General features: G+C 41.6%; 1 protein-coding gene across 1 annotated transcript; it reads right to left on the bottom strand.

The window, feature by feature from the left end:
• Positions 1 to 6,325: 6,325 nt before the first annotated feature.
• Positions 6,326 to 25,214, bottom strand: SEC13 (SEC13 homolog, nuclear pore and COPII coat complex component). The gene is made up of 9 exons (XM_029601430.1): positions 25,064 to 25,214; positions 18,132 to 18,176; positions 16,404 to 16,519; positions 15,914 to 16,065; positions 15,015 to 15,148; positions 14,648 to 14,781; positions 13,470 to 13,590; positions 13,096 to 13,242; positions 6,326 to 6,691 (listed from the first exon to the last, which is right to left on the bottom strand). Exons 1-9 carry the CDS (start codon positions 25,064 to 25,066, stop codon positions 6,581 to 6,583), a joined length of 963 nt encoding a protein of 320 aa, XP_029457290.1. The 5' UTR covers positions 25,067 to 25,214; the 3' UTR covers positions 6,326 to 6,580.
• Between the last annotated feature and the right edge of the window lie 221 nt (positions 25,215 to 25,435).

Below are 25,435 nucleotides of genomic sequence, written 5' to 3'. Positions count from 1 at the left end.
GGCCTTGGAGACCCGTATGGCAGAGAACCTGGTACAGGTGGCATACATTAGCGGCCCGATTTTAAAAGGGCCACGTGTGTAAAAATGGGTTACACATGCTTGGCCGGGCCTTGCACATGCCACGTGCGTAAACCCCGTTACGCAATGAAGTGCTAGGCCTCTCCAAAGGGGCGGGCCAGGGCAGTGCCATTAGCCGCTGTCTTGGGGAAACACGTGCCGGCAGCCGGCCAGTGCGCGGAGATTACCTCAACTCGGAAGTTGAAGTAAGTAGTTAAACAAAAAAAAAACCAATAGGGAGAGGGAAGGGGTCAGGGAGGAGAGGGGAAAAAGTAGGAAGGTTAGATAGAGGGAAGTTCCCTCCCAATCCACTCCTTAACTGGAGCAGACTGGGAGGGAACTGGGGAAGCCCAACTTGCATCACCATGCGTTGCTTTGTAAAATTCCCTTCCCCCCCCCCCCATGAGGCACAGGCCACCTGTATATGTGCACACTGGCGAGCATCTTGTAAAATCGATCCCTAAGTTAGAAGATTTGGTGAATCAGAGCCACCAAAATAATATCAAGGTATTGGGAATATCAGAGAATCTACATGAATCTAAATTGATGGAGCTGTTCATGGCTTGGCTTTTGAAAGAATTGAACTTATACGAGCTTCAGCTGGTCATAAGGTTTGAACAGATCCATAAACTGGGCGCACGCAGAGATATAAACGCCAGATCCAGACCCATTGTGGCACGGATACTTGATTTCAGCGACAAACAAAAAAATATTAAAAGCGTTCAAGTCGCTGGTGGAGTTGAAATACGATGGGGTTAAAATCCTAATATTTAATGACGTCTCTGCTTTGGTTGTGGTGAAATGCCACAAGATGATGTCATTTTGAGCATATCTGGCGTGGAAGAAGGTGAAGTTCATGCTGGCTATTCCTGCTATACTATGCACAAAAAGGAAAGGTGGACAGCCTTACGGTTGGTTGTAATTGCCACTTTAGTTTTTTTATGAACTATTTTGCACCGGACAAATGGTTGGTGGCTAGGGGGTTGTTGAAGAAAAAGGATAAGACATCTGCATGTACTTCTTTTTCTCATCAAAAGTCTGATTCCATCTGAATCCCAGTGTTTTTGTCACCATGGTTTCAGTTGGCTCCACTGGAAAGGGCTGAGGACAATGCTTCGACTCGCGAACAGAGGTAAGCCCAATATGTGTAATTTCAGCTGTGTTCCAGAAAGCAAACAATGGGAAAGACACACTTTATTGACTGCGGACTATACACCAACTGTGATCTGGCCGCTGAAATTTTAATGAGGAGATGTGGGCAACCTGGGAACGGCAGGGACTGTGGGGTGACTGTATTCTTACCCAGAAGATGGAAATCGGGACTCCACAAATTATGGCCATAGATGATATTGCAGTCTTCCTAACCTACTCTGCCAGGCACTGTGATGTTATATCTATGATAGACATGCTGAACATTTTTTTTTTTTAGTAGTAGTATTGATTGCTGTTTGAAGATCTACAAGATTTTTATACTGTTTCTTCCTTTCAGGAATTTCTATACTGTTTAACATTGTTTAATGATATTTGAAGCAAGGTGTGAGTGGGGTCAATGAGTGTATGGTATGTCTGGGATTTTGAAGCTGGGGATGGGGGTGGCACCCTAATGCATCTTGATGAATGAGCGATTGTATGTGATGAATGTGGGGTCTATGCATGCAAACCTTTTGTCTAAGGTGATGGGAAGGGATAAGGAAGGTTGGGAAGGGGTAGCTCAAGAGGTACTCATTAAAGGACGAGAGAATACTGCATGGTGTTCAAGATTGTAGGGGAGGCTGCTTAAGCTGGGGAGCGACACCCCTCTAATATCCTGTTCAAAGTTTTGCAATTATTTGTCAAATGTTAGGAGATCAAAAGGATAATATCATAACTTGGAATGTGGCAGGTGAGGGTTCACCTATTAAGCGGAAAAAGATATTACAAATTGTAGGTAGACAGAAGGCGAGTTTTGCCCTGTTACAAGAGACACATTTGTCAGACATCGAGCACAATAAGCTAAAGAGGGATTGGATTCACATGCACCAATTTCTACTTGAAAAACTTACTGTCCATCGAAAAACAAGAGGAAAAGGACAATTTTGTTAGATATTTGGTACTCATACCTAGTGCCTTATCTCCTAGTCTGCACAGTTCCATGGTCAATTCTTTTAGCAATAGATTGATTACCTATGTTTAGCTGTTTTAGGGGTGGGGTGGGGATTGTTATATATGGTGAGGGAACAATGTGGAAGTGTTGTTTTGGTATTATTTGCACGTATCATATATGGTATTTGAAACTGTAACATTTTCTGGATTGTCGTAATTTGTTAATGACGTATTTTATTCTCTTGCTTGATAATAATTAAAAGTTTCCCATAATGATTTGTAACAGCTTATGTGATTCTTTGGTGAAAAAAACCCAACTTAAATTGAACAAGTGGGGGAAGTATGCACTAGAGGCCTGACTTTGGGAAAGCTTTCCGGTATAGATTTGTGGACAGAGAATGATGGGATTCTTCCATTAGTGACCAAGCACAGCATGGTTTTCTTTTTCAGTCATCGAGGTTGGTTAGGGCAGGGAGGAGCAGCTTGGAAGGTTACCTTTTATAAGTGTGTGGCCTTAAGTAGGATTGTGGTGCTTAGCAGAGTATGTTAGATGCTGTGGAATATTGGTGTGGTTCACTCCAAAAGGCAGAAGCCCCCAGAGCAAAACTAAAGCAACATTCCAATTTGCATAGTTAGTCAGAATATTCTGGTGTAAATTCAAACTTTGAAAAGCAAGCAGGGAAGCGAGGACTACAGACCCAGGCAGACACGCACAAGTGAACAGTATTCAATCTCAGGTGTGTTTGGGACACAAGATGTGGAGGGGGATATGGGGTTGTCTATGAGATTTGTGTGCACAGATGTGGGGCATAGAGGGTGGAGGGGAGATGGCTTGAAAGGCCCCATCCTTCACCAGCTGCTTTACATCTTGTTTCTCTGTCTGGTAATATTTCATAGCCTCTCACTGCCTGCCATAGTAGAGCAATGGGGAGCCTTGGTTCTCTGAAAATACCAGCCCAGTGGTTTTGGATTTCAAACTCATCTGAGATGGTCCCATTTTCTTCCAGTGAGCCAAATTTGATGACTTTCTGTCTCTGTTGTTGGAGTTATTTTGGCCCCAGACGGACAGTTCCCTTCAATGCAATTCTTTCCAACATCCCGTATGTTGGATGGCACAGAAACAGACTCCTGCCTTTAATTATAATGTAGATCAAGAAACCTAGAAGATGATGGCAAGCTCACCACCACCACCTCTTTTCCCTGCTCATCACCTTTATTGTGAGGTGATGAGATTGCTGTGGTGATGCCCTTCTCATTAAAAGAACAATCCATCCACTTTTGGGTCTTCCACATGATTTTCTATCCTCTCAGTTGTACTGAACTGCTACCAGGGTCCTTAAACTTGTATTTTTAAAACAGACCTATTATCATCCCACAATAATTAAAAAAACAAAAGTCAGCACCTGAAGGCGGCCTTGGCTGCATTTGTTTCTCTGCTGTATTTACTCTGGAATTGGAAAAACAAACATGATTGTGGCATTAGTGCACTCCTATCAAACCACATCAGTTCCTGTCAGTGCAAGAGGGGAATTCTTCACTGCAGCTTTGGATGTTCTGGTACGGTAAATATTGATCTTAGATAAATCGAGCCCCCCCCCACACACACACACACACACATAAAACATTATTTGCATGTCAGAGGAACTATTTATGACAAGCAGCCCAACAGTAAAGAAAGAGTGTGTAAAGACGGCTGGTTTGGTGGCAGAAGCCAGGACTTGTGCCAAGCCATCCACTTTTTGTGTACAGTGCCTTGCAAAAGTCTTCACACCCTTGTACATGTTACATTCTGCCAGAGCTAAATTTGGATTTGCTGTGACAAAGTGGGCGAAGACTTTGGCAATCAAGACTTTGGCTTTTTATTCTTTCTTAATTATAGAAATGTTCCAAAAGTGTTTTTTTCACAATGAAAGTGTAGAGTTTGTTATGTAGCTCGGTGAAACAAACTTTTATGCATTTTGATTTGTATTTTTTACACAGGAAAATGTGAAAAACATAATGGTGCAAAGACTTTTGCAAAGCATTGTAGGTATAGTTTGAAAAGTTTGACGTACATTTAGCTCTCGGATATTAACGCCTGCCTGGAGCAGGCGTTAATAGCTGAGCTCATGTAAAAGAAGGGAATTACAAAAGATCCCAAAAGTGGAACACTGAGAAGAATATGTTGTGAAGGTGAGGAAAGAAATCAGGTAAAGCGAGGCAACAAAACATTTTTCAGATATATCGAAGTAGGAAGGGCCAAAGTGGTATAGTGAAACAAAGAGCAATGTGTGGAAAAAGATAAAGAAACAGCAAAAATATTAAACATTTTAGTTCAGTGTTCACTAAAGAAGATCATTGCTGGCTGATAAAAGCATGGATGGGAGTGAGGGAGACAAAGAATGTATGGGAAGACCTAGGAAAACAAACAAAGTAGACAAGGCCAAGGGGCCAGAAGAGGTACATCCCGGGATCCTAAGGGAGGTTCCAAGACAGGCGAGCAGGTCCACTAAAAGATCTGTTCCATAGATCCCTGGCAACGGGAGTGGCACCGAAGGTTAGAGAAGAACAGTTGCAGTCCCACTTCATAAAAGTGAAAGCAGAGAGGAGGCTGGAAACTACAGGCCAGTTAGCCTCAGCTTGGTGATGGGAAAATTAAGAGACCCTGCTGAAGGAAAAGGTAGTAAACTATTTACAATCTGGTGGGTTGCTGGACCTGAAGCAACATGATTTCACCAGAGGAAGTTCCTGTCAAATGAATCTAATTTTTTTTTTTTTATTGGGTAACTAGAGACTTAGGTCAAAGGAAGAACACTCTTTTACCTGGATTTCAGCAAAGCTTTTGATACACACAGGAGGCCCAAGAATAAAACGAGAAGCTTGGGAGTGGGTGTCAAGGTGGTGGAGTGGATTACAAATTGGTTGACTGACAGGAAACAGCAGGTAATGGGAAATGGAACCTGCTCTGAAGGCAGAACATAAGTGGAGTGCCTCAGGAATCGGTTTTGGGATTGATTCTGTTCAATTTCTTTGTGAGCAATATTGCAGAGGATTTAGAGGGAAAAAGTTTGTCTTTTTGCAGATGATACTAAGGTCTGCAACAGAGTGGACATACAAAGTTGTGAAGAGAATGAAGAGCGATTTAAGAAACCTTGAAGAGTGGTTGGAGATTTGACAGTTGGAATTAAATGCCAAAAAGTGCGTCATGCATTTGGGATGCAGTAATCCAAAATAATACACATGGACCAGGAGAGGGACTTTGGGGGACAGTGTCTGAAGATAACAAAGAAACGTGACAAGGTGGTAGATAGTCAGAGGGATACTGGGCTGTACAGAGGCATAACTGGCAGGGAAAATGAGCTTGTACAGGTCTCACCTGGAGTACCGTGTTCATTTCTGGAGTCTGTATCTCAAAAAGGATAGACATATGATGGAAGAGGTCCAGATGAAGGTGACCAAATAGTGTGGGGCCTGTATCAGAAGAGGCTGAGGTATCTAAACAGATATTCCCTGGAGAAGAGGTGCAAGGGAGATTATGATCTATCTTAAATACCTGAAAGGTACAATCAAACCTTTTCCGTTGGGAAGGAAACTGTACGACTAGGGATCATGACATGAAACTCCAGGAAGGGAGTCTCAGAATCAAATCAGGAAATATTTCTTCATAGAGAGGGTGGTGGATGCCTGGAATGTCCTCCTGGAAGTGGTGAAGACAAGAACAGTAACAAAGAACAAGAGGGCATGGGATAATCACTGCAGATCCTTAGAGATTAGAGGATGTAAATTAAGAAATATGTTCACTTTGGGTGTAATTTTTTTGTACAGGGGTAAACTGTACAGAGCAGCAGTTACTACCATAAATAACTTGCTGGGCAGCCTGGATGGACCAATTGGTCTTTACTGCTGTCATTTACAATATTACTATGGTTGGGCTTGGCAGTCAAATAGAAAGGGACTGGTGCTTTATGTTGGGAGGGTGGATGGGCTTGTAACAGTTGAGTCAGAGTGGGTAGTATATTGGTTTCTTTTATAGTGTTTTGTTTTTACATTTGTGTGCAGTTTTGTTGTGCATTTTTATATCATTGTACACAACCCTGAGCAATATATAAATAAAAGGTTTTATAGTATAAAAAGTCACACCAAACTTTATAATCAAGAATACTTTTATTCCGTTTCCTTTTACATAAAGCAATAGACCCGAGATAAACAAAAGTGGATATCATTACAAAAGTAAGAGCTTCTGCCAATCATATTTTGAATTTTTTTTTTTTTTTTTTTAAAGGGTGCTGTCTTTGAACGCAACAGTCATAGTCAATAGCCATATCCTCATAATGAAGTTTAAAAAAAACAAATCTTGATTTTTTTTTTTATCAAACAGTCATGGGATATTCTTATTGGAATATTTTTCTCAGATAAACAGCTGCAGCTTCTGTGCTGATTCTGAGAGGAGACTGCAGGACCATCACTGCTCATTCTGTTGGCTCTCTGTAACTGCAGATACTGCTCCCTGGCCCTTGTTCACGTCACTTATACAGACCCACTGCCCATCCACAGACTCTTTCCACAAAGTCACCTAAAAGAGAAAAGCTGTTGAAATCACCAGCACTCTTTTCATACGAGTCCCCTCTTTTCTAGGAAAACACTTTATAACAAATTCAGGCATTGATCCACTATTATTGAAAGCTTCCTATTGTCAGATGCGAATGCTGTTATTTCCAGTGCAGCAATTGCAACGAGGAACTGCCCACAGCCCTTTGACTCATTTTAGTTACATAACTATTTAAACAGCTTTTGTAATGTAGGTCTGTCAGCAAAACATTAGATGGCACGTAGGGGCCACTTCCCCTGAACTCAAGGACATCCTTTTCAGTGAAATGTCAGATCTTGCAAAGCCATCGAAGGAGCTCCAGGCTGTTGGCACCATGTGGGGGTGATATTTGCAAAGTTTCTGAATTAGAGGAGAATAAAGATGAGCAAAGGAAGGATTGCTGAGATCCATGAAGAAATGGGTGCTCAATCTGAGCAACATAGTAAATGCAGCAGATAAAGACCAAAATATATTTATTTTTCTATACAGACGTTTATGTGCATATTAAATTCACAAATGCAACCCAACACCAACTCCTACCCAGTCTCTCCTATTTGTCCCAAGCATAGCCAAGTCCACCTCCATCACATTTCTGGCTTCCCCCATGCTTTGTGTGCTCTTATGAAGAATATATTACTGCTGTTTTTCTGTTTTACCTATTTTCCATATGTGCCAGCACCCTTTCTGCAATTACATTTAATCACCCCGAACAGTTTAAAAGATCTGTATATATATATATATATATATATATATATACAAAAAAAGGAAATTGCTGCCATTATATCCTAGCTACAATAATATTCCTCAGAGATGTACTACTGCTGCTGATCAGCACTCACCTGCTGTTGTGAATACAGAGTTTGTTAGTGCAGACTGCAGTAGTTTGTTATACTGGTGCATGTGACTTTTTCCTTCCACCATGGTGAGAACCTAAAAATCTATATAAATAAATAATCTAGATGGGGGACTTAACATAAGTCTGGCAAAACTCCAGCCAGGAGCTGCTTTTCATCATCAGCTACTTAGGAGCTGTCCATAAATGATATCACACTCCAACCAGGGGGGGGGGGGGGGGGGGGGGGGGGGGGGGGGGGGGGGGGGTGGGGGGGGGGGGGGGGAAGCAGCAGCTGATTTCATGCCAAAATAGTGTGACAATTTTTAAACATTTTTCGAGTTGAATACAGTGGGATTGCAGAGAGGTTAAAAAATTAATTGAAAAATGTTTAAAAATTTGAAAAATTGACAATTTCCAACTGCACCTCCACTGAATATAGTAATTGCACCGTGATAGCCTTAATGCAAGTTACTCTAACCGCAGATGATTAAAAGACCGGATGGCCTCCCCTTTAATAAACTGTAGGTTGGCATGTCGTCAGGCTTGCTGATGCGGTATATACATAAACTGATAATATCTGCTATAGCCTATATTGTGAGTATTGACAAGAGACAGAGAGGTGTCTTTTGAGGTTTTCCTTTTGGATGTACTTATAGGAGACAGGTGTGGTTTTTTTCACATATTATTCACCTTACTTGCCCACCCTTACCCATTTCGATATAAATTAGCTTTAAATAACAGAAATGTCTTCGGTGCAATATAGAAATTGTATCTACTCTCAGAACTGGTATTGTTTTAGATACTATTCAGTTTTTGTGTTGGTTTGTTAAGGTTTAATAGTTACATCAATAGTTTAATGGTATGTTATACTTTATTGGATGGTCCACAGTCTGTTCAGCCTGTTTTCCGTCAAAACTGTTATATGGATGTTAGTTTATTTAATACCTATTAAGAATGTCAATGTAAAGCCTGTTGCTAAGTTATTGTTTAATGTAAACTGCGGTGATGTATTTCCTTACGTACTGCGGTATATAAAAACCCTTAAATAAATAAATAAATATTAACGTTCAACACACTTTATTAGCCCTATTGAATAGAGTAATTCCCTTTACATTATCAGCATTCATTTTCTTGGTCAATCACCACATTCTAGGTTAACACTATAACAAATACATATTCTAGTTCATATTCATACATATGAAACAAGACCACCAAGGATCACTGACCCACTGCTTGATAATTTTACCAGGAGGATGGCCCTCAAAGAAGACCTAACAAACAGTCCAATTGCAGGATGGCCACCTCTATCATTTACTGAAGACAGAATACTGAGAGACTGCAGGTGGCACAGTAACTTAATTATCAACAGTACAGTAAAGCTTTTCCTCTCTGCTAGGGGAGAAAAACCCATTCATCTGGACTGGTTTGGGAGACAATGAGGAAGCATTTTTAGCCCTTTTAGCCTAACTAAAAATCACTTATGGTTCCGCTTTGTCTACACATTATCGCTCGCACAATTCAATCCAGAGCAAAAAGTGGATGAGTGGGCCTGGAGCGTGCATTTTTACGAGTCGCTCAATGCATTTCAAAATACATCACTTTGCACACACTCAAAAGCAAACAGGAAGACTCACAACCTCCAAGAGGTATCAGAAATGTGTCAGAAATTAGCAATTACTAACTTAACTGCAGGAGCCACTGTGTTTCCCTGGAAAGGGACACTTTCCCAGAGGATTCTAGATTTGACCCCCACTCTTCTTCCGGTACCGGTATTATTCCCCATAGGTGGATTAACCTGTCCAATGTTTGTTGCACCACCCCTTTGTTTGTGCTGCATGGTGAGATAATAAAGGGATTCCCTTAAGGGAAACTTCAAGTCTGTCCGATTGCCTGCTTAGATGATATCAAACACCCACTAGACTTCTCTAACTTCGGCAACCTGCCGCCCACTGGAGGTAGAAAGGAGTGGGCCTGCCCAAGTCATTGCACCAATTTGCCCTCTAAAGGGCTTCGGGCAGTACCTTCTCTTGCAAAACACCTATTTCCCAGAAAGGGCTGCACTCTCCCTTGTAGCCAGACATCCGGCTGCCCTATCCTCTAGAGGTCTTGACCTTTCTATAGTCCCTTGGCCACTGTGTCTCCATGGACACCCCTCCCCCCCCCACTCCCCCAGGAACCTTCTGGGTTTTTCCCTCAGGCAGCCTCTGAACCTTTGTTCCCCCCAGGTTCTTCACTGGTTTCTCTAGTTCTCCAAACAGCCTTCCCTTGAAGGGTAGCTTCCCCAGTTTCATCTTAGAGGCAGAGTCTGCTGCCCAGTTCTTCAGCCATAGCAAGTGTCTTGCTACCACCTCTGTTGCAGCTTGCTTGGCTGAATCCTGTATCAGATCATACATGGTATCTGCCACAAAGGATGCTGCTAATGCCACCAAACTAAGATCTGCTGTGCTTCCTGAGGTGCCTGCTCGGCCCAGATGACTAATGCTCTTGCCACATCCCCCCCTCCAGATTGCTGCTTGTAATGCCAATGATGGTAGTTTAGTTTAAAGACCTTCTTAGGAGTTTCTCTACCCTCCCATCCTGATGGTCCTTTAAGACCACTCCCCCTTGCACAGGAATCATGGTCTTTTTGGCAACTGCTGCTATGGCTACATCCACTTTAGAGAGGTTCAAGAACCTGTCCCTATAGTGCTGGTTGACCAGATATAGTCGCTGCAGAGTCCTGGGCTCCTGAGCCTGGACTCCGGTATTTCTCACTCTGCTGATAAATTATCCTGGATTGCCGAGTGCATCGGGAAGGCCCTAGCTGGCTTCATGCCTTTAAGGATTGGGTTTGCCTTCATTCTGGCCTCCCTGGTATGCTCCTCTTGCAGGCTCAATACCTGTGATACTCTCACTATCAGTGTCCCCAACCCTAAACAGGTGAACTGCTGAGTCTTTTAGTTCCCCTTCCTCCTGTAATGAATCCTCATCTTCCTCTTCTTCTCCTGTAGGGGTTTCTCTCTCTGGCCTCTATCCTCCCCATGAAGCCTGGGCTTTCCCTTTCTCCCCCTGGGGGAATTCTTGCCTCTCCCTACCTATCCATCATCTGGCAATAAGCTTGGTGTACTGCCAGAATGAAGTCAGTGGAAGATTCACCCCCCCTCCCCCTCCGGTCATGGGGACCACGGCTTCTGCTGCTTCAGCAGGCCTGCACCTCCCTCTGACGCAGCTTAGGAGCGCCGCAAACATCCTAAATACCAGCTTGAACAATGGCGGGCAGGAAGCACTCGACATAGTGTGCTGTTCAATGCTGGCGGCCCCACCTCCCTTGTGGTTTGTTTCTCATATGTAACGACTCTCGGTCAGTTAGGAAAAAAGGAGCCAGTGATGCACTGCACGCGTCTGGCTCCGCATCTCACAAGCTTCCTCTCTTTGTCCATGAGGGGAATGCACTTCAGGCCAGGCTGCTCTTTTTTTTTTTTTTCTGTAGTTGCATAGGGAAGGCCAGAGGACCTAGATGACTGGCTGACCTGGGAAGGGAAGAGCAATCCTAAGAAGGCTGTCGTCCCGCAGGTGATCCTCCACCCAGCCCAGGCTGCAAGAGAAAAATCAACCTTTAGGAAGGTCACTGCCACTCACTACTGGGCCAGCATCTTTCGGGTTGCCCCTCACCATCTGTTGGAGGCAACTGAATCTCCCTGCTGGGCCAGCCTATATATTGCTGACAGCACAGAAGTAGTCACATACTCTGCCCTCATCCGCTGGTTAGCGGGATAATCCCCTAAGTCTACTGCTCTGGCAGGACGATCAGACAGTGCGAAGTGATGCACTTAGGGAAGAGTAACCCACATTATAGCTACAAAATGCAAGGTTCCACATTAGGAGTCACCATTCAGGGAAAGGATCTAAATGTCATCTTTGAAAATATGTTGAAATCTTCTGCTCAGTGTGCAGCAGCAGCCAAGAAAGCAAATAGAATTCTAGGGATTATTGTCTGATTTACTCTCCAATCCTTTCCTAACATCATAACACCTCTATCATTCCATTATGCGATCTAATCTTCAGTATTGTGTACAAGCCTGGTCACTGCATCTCAAAAAAGATAGACTTGCACTGTAAAATGTAGAGTAGAGCGACCAAAATGATAAAGGGGATGGAACGATTCACCTATGAGGAAAGGCTAAAGAGGTTAGGACTCTCTAGCTTGGAGAAAAGACAGTTCAGGGGAGATATGATAGAGGACTATAAAATGAATGGAGTGCAACAAGTAAACATGAATCGGTTGTTTACTCTTTCAAAATGTACAGTCTAGAGAAAACACAATGAAGTTAAGTTGTACATTTGAAACTAATAAGAACATATTTTTTCACACAATACATAATTAAGCTCTGAAATTCATTGCCAGAAAATATGGTGAAAGCTGTTAGTGTAGCTGCATTTAAAAAATTTTGGACAAGTTCCTGGAGGGAAGTCCATTATGTAAAAATAGTAAGACACGTTCGTCCTACTATTTCTCCATGCTAACATGTAAACCGATGTGATATATCCCAATGAATGTCTGTATATAAAAGCAAATAAATAAATAAAATAAGGAGGGGTGCATAAATCCTCTGCTTAATCCTGGGATAAAGCAGCTTGGAATCCTGCTCGGTACTTGTGACCTGGATTGGCCACGTTTGGAAACAGAATACTGGGCTTGATGGACCTTTGGTCTGACCCTGTATGGCAAATCTTATATTCTTATGCTCTTATCAATGTTTTGCATCTAACTTGCCACTGCTTATGCTTTTCCATTTTGTTCAGTTGGATCCTTTTTCCAATTTTTGAAAAATTTGTTTGGCTCAAATATTTTCACTTCAACTTTTAACCATGCCAGCAGTCATTTTGCCTTCTCTATTGCATGGAATACATCAGAAGAGGACCAGAAGGCTCGTCTGCATACCATTCCCAGCAGCCCCCAGGAGAGGACTCCAGAAGTTACTGTGAGTAATCCAGGCTCCACACACGCGCCTTGTGGCATGCGCACCTCAAACTTTCTTACTATAAGTTTACATAGAAGGAGTTTAATTCAAAACAAGAGTCAATAAGGGGAGTAACTAGGTAGATCTAACTAAATTAACTGTATTGTTTTGAGGGTCATTGTTAGACAAGTATAAAATAAAATCAATAGACTAAAAAGTACTTTAGATTAGCTTTACATCCCCATTCCCATAAACATTTTAACTTGATAACAAAACAAAATTAAGATGGAACTAGTAGTCCAGTTATGTGATGTGTGTTACCAAGAAATAGGTATTGGGAGGAAAAGAGCACTATAAGAAGTACTCATTCTTTCCTTACTTGTTCAAGTTTCTCATTATACATAAAAAGTGCTAAATGTTGGAAATTTTTATCATGGAAGTTTTATATTTATCTAGAAAGATTAAACTGAACAAAGTAATCCATGAAGGCAAAAAAAAAAAAAAAGCCAAATATAGCCATGATGTAACAGGCACAAATCAAAATGCCATGTGTATTTTAGCTGACCCCTGTGCAAAAAAAAAAAAAAAATAAATTATAATAATGGAGATCTCACCTTATTGTCTCCTCCCGAGACAGCAAGGATGTTGGCCGTGATGGACCAGCTCACATGCCAGACAACATCATTGAACTTGTGAAGAAGTTTTGGTGTCCAGCAGTTCCCAGATGCATCATCACAAGTCCAGATAAACACTCTACCATCCTAGAACACCAAACCAAGGTCAATGGCATTGAGGTCTGAACACAATCACCATACCCCACCGCTGTCTAATCATCAACACAGGGCCCCTATATGAACCTGTTTTATCAGCAGGGCCAGTAAGGGATTAAGAGAGACACTTACTTCAGATTGTACATAATTAAAAATATTTGCTTGCTAGTGCAAACAGTTCTACTTCTCTGCCCAGGCCATAAATGAAGAAAGTTTACCTGTGAGCAGCTGACAATAGTACTGGTTGGTAAACCAATAGATGGAGCCCAGGCTACATCTCGAACCCAATCACTGTGAGCTTCCAGCTTCTGATCTTCTTTCCACTGTCCATCCTCCTCTCTGGAATCAGAGTCAGACAGATATCAAAGGAAACATGGTGCCCATAAGCTCTTTAGCTAACAAAGAGGCTGGAGGCCAATAAGTTTAATACAAAGGGGACCTGTTAAGAGTAAATTTCTGACATCACAAATACCATACAAAATGTATTTTGGGAGTATAATTTTGATTTGCAATGAAAGCCATTGTATGTATGTATTTGAGCAGAGAATTAATGCAGACAATAAGAAAAGTTACGAGCTCCATCTCCCAAATTCCACTTCTGAATAATACGAAGTGATTTGGAATGAGTCTGGTGTGTTTTATTTAATGAGTTAATGGCAGAGTCATCGGCAGTCTTCAAGCTATTGATGAGTGGGCCTGAACAAAAAAACAACTTGGAGAAGGAAATCCCCAGAATCCTCTGCTTTTCTTTAGCCTGCCTGGGCTGAATGAACTCTAAGTGACTTTCTGAGCATGACTTGCAGAATTTCCCTGGATATCTATAAAGGCAGACAAGCTGGCACCAGAAAGGTGAGGCCTAGTCATTGGGTCACAAAGAAGAAACCAACTGCGGGAGCTTCAGGCAGTATTCTTAGGAGTTTTTATCAACACAGCCACAGATGTGTTCATTATCTTGACCAGTAAGATTTTAAAAGAACAAAGGACTATCTCGAGAGTGAGGGCAAATGGGCCACGCCTGGGAAAACTAATCAGGGCAGTTCAGAGATAGTCACATCATGCTGTTGACACAACAACCTATGTAAATGATTCTTTGGGCAGTCACGCAAGTCTAGAAGCTTCTACAATATTGTATGTTATCTATAAAAGAAGGATCACTTCCTATATACGATGAGATGCTGGTGGACAGGTTGTCAGAGGCATGGCATCAGCATCTCCCGAGAATACTTATATTGATCAATAAAAGATTATGTTTTACACTGAAAATCTAAGTGTTCTTGTTTCCCTGGCCATAAGCGTCATAAAAAATGGCATGGCGCTTAACACTATACATAGCTGCTACTGTAGTGGAAAAACTGACCCCGTAGTGGACAGATTCGAGTGCAGTAGGCAGACTTACTTCCAGATCTTCACTAGGTTATCACAGCCCCCCGACACAAATCGTTTGATGTAGTTTGGTTTTTGTCCAGACGGCTGATCAATGAGGCTCCCTGGCACAACAGCTGGAGCCCAGCTGACAGCATTACAGCCAATCTAAAGATACAGAATACCTCAATCAGCTCCAGCCAGGACAGAGTACCAACTCTACAGCATTAAAAGAAGCAATTTGCCATGGGACGTGCATGTAAGGGAGCGACTGTTTATTTCTATTGGATATCATAGAACCTTCCACCCCAGAAAAGGTGAAAGAATAAACTGCTGCTTCGTAAATCAGTTTTTGTTAATATTATACAACATAATTGGAAGACGATGTAACAGACACTTACAGTGTGTGCATTGTTAATCTTTTTTACTTCCCAAGGGCCGTCGCCTGTATAGGTGAGTAGGGAGATGGCTCCATCTGAGCTGCCACATGCCAGCAGCAATCCGTAATCATGTGGGGCCCAGCAAACAGAATTCACTGTTCCAAAATAGACACTGGCATTACAAGACTATAGCAGTATGGGAACTGATTAACATTGGTCCCTGCTCTCTAAGTGTGGGAAAGAGCTTCATTTGTCTAGGTCAGGTGACATTATCCATGCAAGATGGGTTATGCACGTGTACAACCTGATCTGATTCGATACCCAGCAGCAAGCACTGGGATTTGACTAGGTTAAACAGCCTCATACACAAACAATCTCAGGTGCAATAATCAAGCCTACGCCTCATTGTTAAAGAAAAGTGTTTATCACCTTCAGGCAACCTATAAGATGTTTTGGAAATGGTCATGTTTTGTGGGATGGGAGAAATAGAACACCGACACCTGACTGACTGTTTTTGCACTTCATGGCAGGATCTGGGATAAGTTTTAAAACACTACTTCAAAGCTATTACAATCACAGACACCCTGAAATATTGGGTATGTCTGGTTGTAAGCTGCCTAGGACCAAGGTACTGGCTACATATAAATGTGAATGAATGCTGTCCCCCACTCACTGCCAGCACAGCCCATAGCAGCATTGCCATGCTGCCTTCTTCTGTGCAGTGACCAACAGTGTCAGGGTAAGTGCAACCAGCTGCTGACATCTTGTAGAGTGGCCCAGAAAAGATTTGTGGTTTTCATTATATCTAACTTTTCAAAGAGCAGCAGAAAATCTCAAGGGAATGGTGACATCTTGTCAAGTTACGTTCTGAAGTACACTGCGAGGTCACGATAAAATAAAGAAAAAAAAACACTGAATACCTGAGGAGTCATGCCCTGTGTATTCATAGGTTTTTTCCCACGTGCCATTTTCTTCCTTCCAGATGATAACCTTCCGGTCGTACGAGCAAGAGACCAGGATGTTGCCATACATGGGGTGAGCCCAGGCAACCTGCCACACTGGGCCTTCATGCCTGAAATGAGACATACTGCTCAGGGAATGGTAGCGCAACCATCTCACAACGTGATGACTTCACAGCCACAGTAAGGCCAGAATGAAGGCAGAAGTAATCTGGGTCTGGCTAGTACCTGGGGGTATATTTCGGTCATAGAAGAAGGAATCAAGCGGTTGCAATGCAGTGTTTGTAGTGGATCGAAGCTTAGGAGAGGTGCAGCTCTCTGAACAGGTCCAACATTCACTGCCTGTACCAAGCCTGCTTCAATACACTTATGGCTTCCTACCTACTTTACCAGGGAAGACAGAGCCACCATAGGCTTTCCTTCAAGTAAATTCACAAGCCATCTAACTCACCCTCTCAAGTCAGCTATGAGGATCTGGCCCCCATTCTTTACATCAAAGATTTTCACAGATCTATCTGAAGAGCAAGTTGCAAGGCGTGTACCATAATAATCCATCTGTGCATCATGCTGAAAGGAGAAAAACTGCACGTTCAAAACTCAAGCAGGATGTCATTTGACAAGCACACTTTAGCTAATCTCATTATCTGAAGTCCCAGTCCTCAGGCACATGGCAGTGAGACAGGGCTTGCGTTATGGGCTCTGCTGGTGCCAGTTTTGGTATTTGTAGTCTAGTCACTACACTTCCCCCCTTCTTGAGCTACCTGCACAGTTGTTCTATCACCTGCCCTGTGTGCCACCAAAGACTGGAACCAGCTGAGTGGAGAGAAAAGTAATTACAAAATGTTCAAAGCAGCAAAAAGATGGTCACTCCTCATATGCCTGTGGGCATGATTATAAACATTATTAAAATGTTCTATCTGAAACCCTGGGAATGACGGTCACAGTTTGCTTCAAAAATTAAAGAGCAAAGTGTTTAACTAGGACTGCTGTCATTTAAAAAATGTAGCAATATTAAGGAACCAAAGCAGTGCACCCCAATAATATTAAATTACTCTAAGCACTGGCAAGATTTTACAATATTGGTGGACACAAACACAATAAAAGTACAGGGCTTCTCAGTTCACGACATTTATTTTATTTAAAACAACATTCCGCTGCGAATTATATCAAATACACTCATAATAAAATAGACAAACAAAACAAATAAATACAATAATAAAACAAATTCATATGCCTCATTAAAATTCTTTGTTTTCAGAATCTTTCTAAAAAAAGTCTCTCGGGCATAAGGAAGCACATTCCAAAGAACAGGACCAAAATAGGAGATGGCCCTTTTCCATGTCTATTGAAGCTTATAATTTCTGCAGGTAGGCGAGGAAAGCAGTTGAGCTTGCATAGACCTTAGGCATTCTGTTGGAACATAAGGCTTTATCTTGTTCATTAATGAACAAACATTCTCTTGGTGTAATAACTTGTGAATAAGAACTAAAGATTTTAAATTGACACCGCCACTGCACTGGTAATCACTGCAAATGGTCTAACACAGGAGTGATAAGTTCACTGATCTTCCTTCCAGATATGTTTTGTGGCAGCATACTGAATAAGATGCAAAACACGTGTTAGCCTACTAAAAAATTATTACAATAATCAAACTGACTAGTAATTACTGCCTGAAACAAGTCTTGTGAAAGCATGAACCTAAAAGGTCTCAATATTTTGAGCTTAAAAAAAAATACAGTCTTGCTTCTTGTTTTATGTGTGCCTTAAAAGTAAGTCTGGAGTCCAATATTGCACCCAGGGTTCTCACCTCAGTGACTATGAACTATTATTCCATCATAGTTAATCAAACTTTATATTTGTTGGTAATTGAAAAAACTATATGTATTGTGTGCATAATTCAATACTTTAGGGTTTAAATAGCTTTACTTTAGATGGAATTATAATGCATAAAACATAAATAAGGAATTTTACTTAATCTTTAACACATCATATCTTAATGCAAACATTTATATAGATATATTGAATTTTAAGATTCTTTTCCATGATAATTATTGCAGTCTAGTCCTTCACATACCTGGTTTACTTAACTGTTATAACAAGTAATGCTTTACATTGGAAGAAATGCATTTTAAAATATTTTTTGAAGAAATAGCAGAATATAATTAAAGTTTGTTCTTACAATCATGTCCTCATGTGACGTGTCCACCGTATTAATTACAGACACCTGGGGGGGAAAAAACCCAAAAAACCCATGATCAGACATTACAGCACACAGTTCAGTAGTAGGGAAAAAAAAATGATTACCTTCACCTGAGGAAAAAAAAACACCTGTATATGTATAAAATCTCACATCCTACAAGAGCTCTGCATAATTCTTATTTTGATCCAGTAAAAAGTATCACAGCATACAAGGAATCCAGTTTTCTCTAGGATCATTGCAGCTCCAAAATCTCTTAATTACTACAGACCAAGGGCTTCTACTCAAAAAGAGGATCACTTCTATAGCCAGATAATGAGGACAAAAATTCATACTTAGCGGGGTCTTAAAATGCTGAGCAGCTAAATCAACCTCAGTATCATGGATATATAGAAACAGTTTTAGACGTTACGCTATAAAGACCCATACGGGCTGCTTTGGATTGGACTATGTCTAAGGAAGGCGAAATACAAATATAACATAAAAGTTAATGGTGGTGAGGGCCGCTTGGCAATAGTGATCATAACAAGATCAAATTTGAATTAATGACTGGAAGGGGAGGGGGGGGGACGGGACAGTAAGTAAATCCACGGCTCTAATCACTAAACTTTCAAAAGGGAAGCTTTGATAAAATGAGAAAGATTAGTTAAAGGCCCCCCCCCCCCCAAACTGAAAGGTGCGGCTACAAAGGTTAAGAGTGTGCATTGTTAAAAAATACCATCTTAGACGCACTGTCCAGATATATTTAGCCAAAAGATCGTCCTTTAAAAATTGGAAGAAGGATCTATCTGAAGAAAATAGGAAAAAGCATAAGCATTAATAAGTTAAATGTAAAACATTGATAAGACAGGCTAAAAGAGAATTTGAAAAAAAGTTGGCTGTAGAGGCAAAAATTCATAATAAAAACTTTTAAAAATATATCCGAAGCAGGAAGTCTGTGAGGGAGTCATTTGGACTGATAGACGATTGAGGGGTTAAAGGGCACTTAGGGAAGATAAAGCCATAGAGGAAAGACTAAATGAATTTGTTGCTTTGGTGTTTATGGATGAGGATGATGGGGAGATACACGTTCCAGAGATGGTTTTCAAGGGTAATAATGATTCAGAGGAACTGAAGCAAATCACGGTGAACCTGGCCGTCATAGTTGGTGATTCGATTATTAGGAATGTAGATAGCTGGGTGGCTGGTGGGCTTGAGGATCGCCTGGTAACATGCCTACCTGGTGCGAAGGTGGCGGACCTCACGCGTCACCTAGATAGGATTTTAGACAGTGCTGAGGAGGAGCCGGCTGTCGTGGTACATGTGGGCACCAACAACATAGGAAAATGTGGGAGGGAGGTTCTGGAAGCCAAATTTAGGCTCTTAGGTAGAAAGCTTAAATCCAGAACCTCCAGGGTAGCATTCTCTGAAATGCTCCCTGCTCCACGCGCAGGTCACCAGAGGCAGGCAGAGCTCCGGAGTCTCAATGCAGGGATGAGACGATGGTGCAAGGAAGAGGGATTCAGTTTTGTTAGGAACTGGGGAACCTTTTGGGGAAGGGGGAGTCTCTTCCGAAGGGATGGGCTGCACCTTAACCAGGGTGGAACCAGACTGCTGGCGCTAACCTTTAAAAAGGAGATAGGGCAGCTTTTAAACTAGAACAAAGGGGAAAGCCGACAGTCGCTCAGCAGCGCATGGTTCGGAGAGAGGTATCTTTAAAGGATACTAATGATGCATTAGACTTAGGGCATCCCGACAGTGAGGTTCCAATAATTAGAAAAGTAGTCCAAGTGCCTGTAACTAAAAATTCACCTGAGCTAAAAAATGCTAACTTATCCCTATCAATTAAAAAGCAGAATGAAAATACAAACAAAAAACAAACTTTGAAATGTTTGTATGCTAATGCCAGAAGTCTAAGAAGTAAGATGGGAGAATTAGAATGTATAGCAGTGAATGATGACATGGATTTAATTGGCATCTCAGAGACATGGTGGAAAGAGGATAACCAATGGGACAGTGCTATACCGGGGTACAAATTATATCGCAATGACAGAGTGGAGCACTCGGGAGGAGGTGTGGCACTTTATGTCCGGGATGGCATTGAGTCCAACAGGATAAACATCCTGCATGAGACTAAATACAAAATTGAATCTTTATGGTTAGAAATCCCTTGTGTGTCGGGGAAGACTATAGTGATAGGGGTATACTACTGTCCACCTGGTCAAGATGCTGAGACAGACAGTGAAATGCTAAGAGAAATTAGGGAAGCTAACCAAATTGGTAGTGCAGTAATAATGGGAGACTTCAATTACCCCAATATAGACTGGGTAAATGTATCATTAGGTCACGCTAGAGAGATAACGTTCCTGGATGGAATAAATGATAGCTTTATGCAGCAATTGGTTCAGGAACCGACGAGAGAGGGAGCATTTTTAGATCTAATTCTCAGTGGAGCACAGGACTTGGTGAGAGAGGTAACGGTGGTGGGGCCGCTTGGCAATAGTGATCATAAGATCAAATTTGATTTAATGACTGGAAAAGGAACAGTGTGCAAATCCAAGGCTCTCATGCTAAACTTTCAAAAGGGAAACTTTGATAAAATGAGAAAAGTTGTTAGAAAAAAACTAAAAGGAGCAGCTACAAAAGTAAAAAATGTCCAAGAGGCGTGGTCATTGTTAAAAAATACCACTCTAGAAGCACAGTCCAGATGTATTCCACACACTAACAAAGGTGGAAAGAAGGCAAAACGATTACCGGCATGGTTGAAAGGGGAGGTGAAAGAAGCTATTTTAGCCAAAAGATCTTCATTCAAAAATTGGAAGAAGGATCCAACAGAAGAAAATAGGATAAAGCATAAACATTGGCAAGTTAAATGTAAGACATTGATAAGACAGGCTAAGAGAGAATTTGAAAAGAAGTTGGCTGTAGAGGCAAAAACTCAGAGTAAAAACTTTTTTAAATATATCCGAAGCAGAAAGCCTGTGAGGGAGTCAGTTGGACCGTTAGATGATCTAGGGGTTAAAGGGGCACTTAGAGAAGATAAGGCCATTGCGGAAAGATTAAATGATTTCTTTGCTTCGGTGTTTACTGAAGAGGATGTTGGGGAGGTACCCATAATGGAGAAGGTTTTCATGGGTAATGATTCAGATGGACTGAATCAAGTCACGGTGAACCTAGAAGATGTGGTAGGCCTGATTGACAAACTGAAGAGTAGTAAATCACCTGGACTGGATGGTATACACCCCAGAGTTCTGAAGGAACTAAAAAATGAAATTTCAGACCTATTAGTAAAAATTTGTAACTTATCATTAAAATCATCCATTGTACCTGAAGACTGGAGGATAGCAAATGTAACCCCAATATTTAAAAAGGGCTCCAGGGGCGATCCGGGAAACTACAGACCAATTAGCCTGACTTCAGTGCCAGGAAAAATAGTGGAAAGTGTTCTAAACATCAAAATCACAGAACATATAGAAAGACATGGTTTAATGGAACAAAGTCAGCATGGCTTTACCCAGGGCAAGTCTTGCCTCACAAATCTGCTTCACTTTTTTGAAGGCGTTAATAAACATGTGGATAAAGGTGAACCGGTAGATATAGTATACTTGGATTTTCAGAAGGCGTTTGACAAAGTTCCTCATGAAAGGCTTCTAGGAAAAGTAAAAAGTCATGGGATAGGTGGCGATGTCCTTTCGTGGATTGCAAACTGGCTAAAAGACAGGAAACAGAAAGTAGTATTAAATGGGCAATTTTCTCAGTGGAAGGGAGTGGACAGTGGAGTGCCTCAGGGATCTGTATTGGGACCCTTACTTTTTAATATATTTATAAATGATCTGGAAAGAAATACGAGTGAGATAATCAAATTTGCAGATGACACAAAATTGTTCAGAGTAGTTAAATCACAAGCAGATTGTGATAAATTGCAGGAAGACCTTGTGAGACTGGAAAATTGGGCATCCAAATGGCAGATGAAATTTAATGTGGATAAGTGCAAGGTGATGCATATAGGGAAAAATAACCCATGCTATAATTACACAATGTTGGGTTCCATATTAGGTGCTACAACCCAAGAAAGAGATCTAGGTGTCATAGTGGATAACACATTGAAATCGTTGGTACAGTGTGCTGCGGCAGTCAAAAAAGCAAACAGAATGTTGGGAATTATTAGAAAGGGAATGGTGAATAAAATGGAAAATGTCATAATGCCTCTCTATCGCTCCAAGGTGAGACCGCACCTTGAATACTGTGTACAATTCTGGTCGCCGCATCTCAAAAAAGATGTAATTGCGATGGAGAAGGTACAGAGAAGGGCTACCAAAATGATAAGGGGAATAGAACAACTCCCCTATGAGGAAAGACTAAAGAGGTTAGGACTTTTCAGCTTGGAGAAGAGACGGCTGAGGGGGGATATGATAGAGGTGTTTAAAATCATGAGAGGTCTAGAACGGGTAGATGTGAATCGGTTATTTACTCTTTCGGATAGTAGAAAGACTAGGGGGCACTCCATGAAGTTAGCATGGGGCACATTTAAAACTAATCGGAGAAAGTTCTTTTTTACTCAACGCACAATTAAACTCTGGAATTTGTTGCCAGAGGATGTGGTTAGTGCAGTTAGTATAGCTGTGTTTAAAAAAGGATTGGATAAGTTCTTGGAGGAGAAGTCCATTACTTGCTATTAAGTTCACTTAGAGAATAGCCACTGCCATTAGCAATGGTAACATGGAATAGGCTTAGTTTTGGGGTACTTGCCAGGTTCTTATGGCCTGGATTGGCCACTGTTGGAAACAGGATGCTGGGCTTGATGGACCCTTGGTCTGACCCAGTATGGCATTTTCTTATGTTCTTAATTTGGACAATGCAAAGTGATGCATACAGGGAAAAACAGCCCTTGCTGTAGTTACCATATTACCATATGTAGGTTCCATATTAGGAATTACCACCTATGAACGAGATCTAGGCATCATTGTGGATAATACACTGTGGCAGTCAAAAAAGCAAAGAATGTTAGGAATTATTAAGAAGGGAATGGCAAATAAACAGTGGATGTGAGAACGCACCTTGAATACTGTGTGCAGTTGTTTGCCACATCTCATAAAAGATATAGTTGCACTAAAGAAAGTACAGAGAAGGGTGGCCAAAATAAGTGGCATGGAACAGCTCCCCTATGAGGAAAGGCTAAAGAGATTAGGGCTGTTCAGCTTGGAGAAGGGGGATATGATAGAAAGGATGAAAGGACTTGAATAGGTAAATGTGAATTGGTTATTTACTCTCTCAGATAATAGAAAGACTAGGGGGCACTCTATGAAGTTAGCAAGTAGCCCATTTAAAACAAAATTGGAGAAAAATATTTTTCACACACCACACAATTAAACTCTGGAATTCATTGCCAGAGGATGTGGTTACAGCAGTTAATGAAACTGGGGCCAATGCAATACAGTGCGCTCAGGCGAGCGCTGTCGGACGCGGGTTAAATAGGAGCTAATCCACCCCCTAATGCAATAGGAGGATTAGCGCCAATTTAACGTGCGTCGGACACAGAGTGAATGAGTTAGCGCGTATCACATGCAAATGCATGTGAATGAGGCTATTACTCATTCACTCCAAATGCAAAAAGATAAATGTGCGTCTCAGATGCACATTTATCACTCAGATATTAATGCCTGCCTGGAGCAGTTGAAAAAGCTGAGCACGTTGAAAAAGCTGAGCGCACTGAAAAGAAGTACAGAAAAGCAGAAAAAAAAACTGCTTTTCTGTACTTTTTTAAAGAAAAAAATAAAATAACTCAGCAGACCGTCGAGTTTAATCGGCAGCCATTTTCATTACTGGCAGACGGCCATTTATGAAAACAGACGCAGAGTTTACCGGCAGTCTTCATAACCAGCAGCCACGGCGGATCACGCTAGGAAGGAGGCGCTAAGGTCACACAAGCGACCCTAGCACCTCCTTCCTAGCACGACCCCCTAACTTAAATATTGCATGGCACCCCCCTTGGGGGCACCATGCATCTGTTAAGAAAGCGGGTGCTGAAAAGTCAGTGCCCACTTTCCGCGAATATTTTTGCATCGGCCCCACTGTGTTTAAAAAAGGTTTGGATAAGTTCCTGGATAATTTATTTTATTTATTTAGCATTTTTTAGATACCGAGGTAGAGCAGAGTAGCCTTCACTCCGGTTTACAATTATAACAACCTGTTACATAAAACTATTGAAGACATTTAAGAAAAACAACATTTAACAATCTGAGAACTGTCATGTCAAACATATGGACAAGGCAAGCTATCCCAAAGGATAGGCACATTGAATATAAACCAGATAAGGTGTACCAAAGGAAAGGATAAGTCCATACTCTGCTATTAATCAATAAGGAATAGTAGCGTGGGATCTATTTAATGTTGGGTACTTGCAACTTGGATCAGCCACTATTGGGAACAGGATACTGGGCTTGATGGACCCTTGGTCTGACTCACTATGGCAACTTCTTATAACAAGCCTCGGGTATTAAAACACAGCCTTTCAGTTCATATACGGTTTGTTTTAAATAAATCCTGAGGAAAACCTTTGTATCTTCTGATTTTAAAGGAAAGCAAGTGCTGCCTATCTCTAGGCTAGATGCCAATAGGAGCTATTTCATCAAATTGCAAATTACGATAGCATTAGATTAATGCGCTTTCTAGCAGAAGTGTATAATTTCTGCTAGTCATGGAGATAGGGGCAGCGACACTACCTTAGACCAATTTGCAAGGAAAGGATAAGCTGTAGTATTTCATTTTATTACTCACTGGGGAGGAATAGGAGAAAAGGTGAACAGCAGATAACCCTTTCCTACACTTTCATAGCTTTTTCTAAGGTCCTAGCCTCCTTCCTGGATGCTGACTACCCTCCACTTCCTTTCCCTCGAGGGCCCAACAGAAAAGCTCCTTTCACAGAGACACCTTACCATGGTGCCGCCGCTATCTTCGCAGGTCCAGCCTCAAACGTGGCAGCTTCCAGCACCAGCCACCGCTCTAGAAGAAATCATTTCCGGCCAGAAACACGTCACTAGGTCCGAACTCAAAACTATCCGACAGAAACGCTTCCGCTGTTTATCAATGCCAACTGCCTTTACGTTCCCCTGCCCTTCCGGCTTGCCTAACCTTTCCCGGCATCCTTCTCGCTCATCTCTTCTGTCTTGCTTCTCCCTTCAGATTCAGATAACTTTACTGGCATAACAATTTTACGTGTTGCTAAAGTAATATACAGAATGATTAAAATAAAAAGATAAAGAAAATCCGTGCTTTTCTTTCTTCCTTTCTGTCCTGCCTACCGTTCC

This window comes from Rhinatrema bivittatum, chromosome 4 (genome assembly GCF_901001135.1).
Source record: "Rhinatrema bivittatum chromosome 4, aRhiBiv1.1, whole genome shotgun sequence".
NCBI lineage: Eukaryota > Metazoa > Chordata > Amphibia > Gymnophiona > Rhinatrematidae > Rhinatrema > Rhinatrema bivittatum.
The sequence above is the reverse complement of the archived record's forward strand: the minus strand, read 5'-3'. Positions and strand labels throughout refer to the sequence as shown.